The sequence below is a fragment of the Danio rerio genome, chromosome 1 (genome assembly GCF_052040795.2).
Source record: "Danio rerio strain M-AB ecotype USA chromosome 1, GRCz13ab, whole genome shotgun sequence".
Classification (NCBI taxonomy): Eukaryota; Metazoa; Chordata; class Actinopteri; order Cypriniformes; family Danionidae; genus Danio; species Danio rerio.
In genome coordinates, this window is record NC_141021.1 from 42,475,232 (window position 1) to 42,481,500 (window position 6,269).

The following is a 6,269-nucleotide window of genomic DNA, read 5'->3' on the forward strand; positions in this document are numbered from 1 at the left end:
TCACTGTGATAATGCTTTAAGACAGATTTATTGCAATTTACCCCTTGCATAATTTTATGTGTTTCACTTTGTTTTGCTTTGTTCTGTTGTCTATTTTGTTGATATAGGATTTTACCTTTTTTTGTATATTTTTGTACGTTCCGATAAAGAAAGAAAGAAAAAAAAAACAGGACAAGCCTCTGCACAGTTTCTCCATTAGCTGTACTGATTCAGTCATGCAGTTTCTTGTGTCTCCTGAAGATGGGAGTCTGCACCAAATAAAACTTCCTTGACGAAAGAACAAGCACCTTTATGAAGCGTAAACGAAACTTATATTTTGGCAAGAAAGAAAACTGAAATACAGATTGGGTCTGTACTATTTACACGATGTGCTCTTCATTTAAAAGTGAGTTGTATCTTATTTTTTTGCATCGGTTTGACAGAATTGGTTTTATTATATTTATATGTGCTCTGAAAATGATACTTTTTGCTTAATAAAGAGCTTAATGAAGGTATATCTAATGTTCTAAATGAGAAAAGTATTTCGGTAGGCCTATAGATTAAATTTGATTTAAAGCAGTTGTATAAAACTAATATGTCTAATTGATAAATAAAGTATTTTTAGCAGTAGTGTTAAGAGGGTCATCGTTTACTCTTCCTTCGTTTGTTCAAAACCGGTCTGAGTTTCTTTCTTCTTTAAACACAAAATAAGATATTTTTAAAAAGCTGAAAACCTGTAACCATTGCCTTTAATAGTATTTGTTTATCCTACTATGAATGTCAATGTTTAGAGTTTTTTCTTTCTTCGAGTTATGTTTCGTTGTGGTCTGCCGAAGATTGAAACAATAAATATTTAAAACCACCTGAGGATGTGTAATGGGGTTAACAGACTTTTAATTTCAGCCAGCCAGCCTCAGCACCTCCGGTGAACTGTCTTTACATTATACAATTGCCACGTTTAAGATCTATTTTGTTAAAAAATCAGTGATCTTCAATGCCTGATTGATATATGATATAATGTGGGTCTCAGACCAGACAAGAAGCACTGCATTCAATTCCATTCCCCCTATATTTTATGTCTTTAAACTGTGACAGTTTATTTGACCTTAGTGTTTTTAAATTGAGTTTCAGCTCCTGTTTCAGCTCCTGTTTTAGCTCCTGACAGCGCTAGTGGTTACACGGCCCTTCATCTTGTTTTAAGCTTGAACAACTAAATGAACGCTTAAGTCTATTCAACTGAATGTATTGCATTTAAATTACAACATCAAAAGAAACCATATGAAATTGAAAATAGTCACATTAAGCTTTCACCGTAAATTTATCATTGGCTGAAAAACACTAGCTGTGCATGTAGCCCACTGGTGCGTATATTTTCATTATTGGGTGAACTATGTCTTCAGAACTTGGATTTAGCTTGATCAGGTTTTCAGAGGCTGCATAAATGAGCAACATCACATGAGCACATGAGTAGCAGTGCAATATGGCTGTATATATGGCTGTATATCGGCACTGGTAGGAGGCATGCTTTATTGTCCCACCAGTGACAATATACTGCTATCACACTGCTACGAGTTTAACAGTTAACAGATCAACGGCATAATCGTGGATAAAAAAAGAAAGTCAAACATGGAGAATCTAAAAATCCTTTTGTATAAGGAACTACTTTCTTCCACCATTCGTTCACATCTGCAGCTGACCTCAGAACAGCAGACGTCTCTAGCGCACAGATTCTCAACCTTTTTACTTCAAGGCCCACTTCCTTCAAAAAAATTTTGAAGGCCCAGATCTGACATTTTTTCTTTATTCTCTTATTTTTTTTTACTTTTGAGGCTTTTTAAGTCGAGAATGTAGTTTTTTAGATTGCAACTATGCAGTTTATTTGTAAAAATAGTGCCTATTTAAAAATATTTACAATTGCTGAGAGAGCTCGTTGGCGACCATTAGCCTGCCATAATGTAGACCAAAGATGGTTGACGTTTTCTATCCACAAGATGGTGACAGAACCGCATAATAAGCCCTTACGCTTAGAAGGTTATAACAGTCTGATTTCTAACTACAGCAGATCAAAACATTAATAAACTGATAAGCCTACCTCCTAACACTCCTGTTTTTAATGGGAGTATCCCGTGTTTCAGACCAATCTCCAGCAACCATCCTGTTTTTATTTTTTCCGGAAAACTCCCATAATTTCACCCTCCCCCCTCTTTGGTACAGTCTGTAAACACCCCAGGGTTGCCCAACTTTGGTACAGTACCCGATCAAGGTGGCCGCCCAAAACCCGCTTCATCCTATCCCGGCTCTCAACAGTGTCAGAGAAATCACCTCCGAACACCCCAGTCTCCCGGATTTTCAGAGACATGTTGGCAGTAATATTATGTTTTGTAAGTAATAAGAGTCGATCTCTCTCTCTCTTTAAGTCGATCTCTCTCTTTTGTATGTTGTAGTGCTGTATTTATACCGATTTGCCCACATAACAGGAATGTATGTTGTGTTGGCAGACAGAAAGAAGCAAAGTTTGCACGTGTTTAGCGTTTTTCTTTATCGCAAACACAACAGCAGTCTTGGTAGTGATTGCATTGCTTTTTTTTCAGGATTAATTATTGTGATATCCTGATCACAACAGAGAAATACTGTAGACTGTAACACTTTAAGAAGATATCTCTGTAGATGGATGGCATTTCATGTCACGTTCAGCCTTATAATCTTAAAGTCTGAGCAAAATCATCTGTTTTGTCATTCCTTCCGACATTACATTTAGAGTCATTCAAACACTAGCTCTAAAGTGATGTTGGTGAATTAGTAACAGCTCCTTCTGTACTGACGTCAGCTGCAGATGTGAATGAATGGCGGAAGAAAGTAGTTCCTAATAAAAAGGGGTTTTTAGACTCTCCGTGTTTGATTTTCTTATTTAGATACACGATTGTGCTGTTGAACTATTGTATAAACGCAATATCACACTCGTAGCAGTGCGATATGGCTACACATCAGCACTGGTGTATATTAGCATTGCTGCAGCCTTGTGCTAACGCACGCCTCCCACCAGTGCTGATATAGAGCCATAAGTATATATGTGTGTGTGTGTGTGTAATGTATTTTCATTTTTTATTAAATTTTTTATTATGCAGTCTCTGTCGCCATCTTGTAGATGGATGTCAACTGTCTTTGCTCTGCTCAGCTTTTAAATTATAAATAGTTATAATAGGCACTATCCTTATAAATAAACTGCATAGTTGCAATCTAAACAACTACATTCTCCCCTAAAAAAGCCTCAAAAGTACATTATGTTGTCCAACAGCTGCAATATTTGTCAAACTGTAGTGAGTCTAATGATCTGCTGTCACTATATGTGGGTGGAGTAATACAGAACGGTGAGTAGGCTGTAGGAGTTCTGATATTACAGAATCAATCAGATTCGAGAACCAGACAGAACAGTTGTATAAAATAGAACCAAATAATTTCACTAAAAATGTTTCTGTTCATTCCACCTAATGTGATTTTGAAATTGTTGCTTTAATTTTAGAAATAAAACAATCCTGACTCTTCATCTGTTATATACCAAAAGCTATACAATTAAAATAAATTAATAGTGATGTAATATTCATCTATTATCATCAGCTTATAAATCATATTTTAAATGTATAACGAGAGAAACAGTTCTGACATGATTATCTTCATAGATTTGGAGAATGTTTCTCCTGGACCATCACCAACACCATCAAAGTCTTGGATCTCAGCTTTCTCAAAAGAACTACTGGTGTTTTGTGTTGTTGTCGCATTTCTTGCATTTGGGATTCAGGTATGCTGAGGTGTACAGTATATTTCGACCATTATACAGCTCTGAGCTGATTATTTTAATAATGTGGACAAACGTCTATAAATATGTTATATAAATCACTTATAGATCAACAGTAGCGATCAACAAATACAACACTTGAACAATACAGGTATTTATTATCTTTTTTATGCATTAACATATTAAAACATAAACTATATCAGCAGTCATTAAGTGTTTGTACATTTAAATATATCAGATTTTTTTTTTATCTACAGTGCAACATCCTGGCGATCCACTCCGGATACTTTTAGTTGGAAAAACAGGTGTGGGAAAGAGCGCAACAGGCAACACCATCATTGGACAAGACGTTTTTAAGTCAGAGATTTCATCTTCCTCTGTGACTGGACATTGTGAAAAGTTTCACACAGTTATTAACGGCAGAAAAGTGTCCGTCATTGACTCTCCGGGTCTGTTTGACACCAGCTTACCTGTGCATGAAGTGGTCAACAGAATTAAACTCTGCATTCCTCTCTCAGCTCCAGGTCCACATGTGTTTTTAGTTGTGATTCAGCTTGGCAGATTCACTGATGAAGAAGAAGAAGCTGTGAAAATCATCCAAGCAGCCTTTGGTGAAGAATCCTCCATATACACCATGGCTCTGTTCACTCATGGAGATCGATTGGAGGGGAAAAACATTCACACGTTTGTGCGGGACAGTCCAAAACTGCTCAGCTTCATCAGAACCTGCAAAGGACGATATCATGTGTTTAATAATAAAGAGAAAAATCCAGAGCAAGTCATTCAGCTGCTTGAGCAGATTGATAAAATGGTAACTGGAAATGGTGGTCAACACTACACCAGTGAGATGCTGGAAAAGGTAGAGAGAGCGATTGAGAAAGAGAAACGGCGCATTCTGAGGGAGATGGAGGAGCAGAGACAGAAGGAGATCGCAGCTCTGAGGGAACAACTTGAAGATGAGGCCTATGAAAAAGCACTGCAAACACTAAACAGTAAATATGAGCAGGTCGCAAGATACAAAGCAGAAATTGACTTCCCAGCAATACTCCATGTGGTCACCACTTTAATTAACGCATTAAGCAAATTCTTTTTTTGAGCAACACAAATGCTGACCATGTGAGGCTATAAAAAAAGAGAACAGTTTTTAAATTCTCTATTTTATAAAGGTTTACAAATCAAGTACGTGCTTATACTGTAAATCCTGGTGAGTTTGACATATGAAAGTTTAATAATATGGTGAAGAAATGTAGGTACAAGTGAAATGTGTCCAAACCTGAAACTATATAAACTCTTAAATCAGGGAAGCAGTGGTGTTCTGTATAAACTGTATTTAAGATTTTGTATTTGTTTATGATAGAATACACATGGGATCCTCCGGCATGGACTTAAAATGGGCTAATATGTGTGTTTAACAATGTTGGTACATAGAGTGCTCAACGTAATTGAACACCCCATTTTGAAAATGAATATTTGTATCCATTTCTCAGTAATTATAGGCAATGTATTTTGGTGCAATTAAACAAAATAGATTTATTAAACAGATATATTTGTTAAAATAATATTTTGGTCACCAAACATATATAGAAATTGAAAGATATTACAATTAAATTCAAACAAAATATTGCAAAAAATGATTACAACCTACAAAATTTCAACAAAAATTTAGCTTCTCTTGATTTTCCCTCTTTTTTAAATTTGTATTGAATTTTTTTTTATAACATATACATTTGGGTGTGCTAGTTTTTAGACCAAAATCATAAGTTATTTTGTTAGATAAGCTTCAGATTTAGCTTCAATACTGACTAATCTAATGTATATGCACAAATATAATATTGTTTAGCTTCCTATTAAAAATATGAATTTAAAAGAGAGATTTGTGAGGGGTGTACTTATATATGCTGAGCACTGTATAGCCTGATCAGTAAAATGTATTATAAATAAAGGTATAAAAATATAAAAGGATTTTACTTTTTACTTTAAATATAAAGTAAAGTAATACAGTTAAGCTAACAGTGATGTAAAAGTGTAGTTCTCTGTGGTGGAAATCTGACATCCAACATTGCTGACTGTAAACATGAAGCAACCAGGTGGATCATATTTTTTTGGTCTACTAACACATTTTGCTGAGCGTTTTTGTGTCTGTGTTGTGAAAATTTGTGTGTTGTCAAATGAAGATGTTTTCTTTGGGTGTACTCACACTAGGTACAGTTGCCTTGAACCATGCCGAAGCCTCCCCTCTCCCCCGACGGGCTCTACTCAAACTGCATTTTGCCTTCAGAGCCGAAGCACACTTACGCCATTGATGATGTGAGCGTTCAGTTTAACAGAAGAGAAGCGCTCTCGCTCAGCACAGTGGAGATTGCTTCAGTTATATTGATTTAGATGTTTGGGATGCAGTGACACAGTCAAATATTTTGCCGAGCAGATCCACATCCTTTGAAAATCATAAATTATCTTGAATGTCATTGTGCTGCACGTATTAGGAGGTTTGCTGAAG

At 35.8% G+C, this 6,269-nt stretch overlaps 1 protein-coding gene across 1 annotated transcript; it reads left to right on the forward strand.

The window, feature by feature from the left end:
• The first annotated feature begins 328 nt into the window (after positions 1 to 328).
• zgc:152658 lies at positions 329 to 5,076 on the forward strand. The gene is given in 4 exon segments (NM_001076574.1): positions 329 to 385; positions 3,657 to 3,775; positions 3,881 to 3,923; positions 4,030 to 5,076. Coding segments are annotated over 4 exon segments (1,020 nt in total). The 5' UTR covers positions 329 to 366; the 3' UTR covers positions 4,869 to 5,076.
• Positions 5,077 to 6,269: the final 1,193 nt, after the last annotated feature.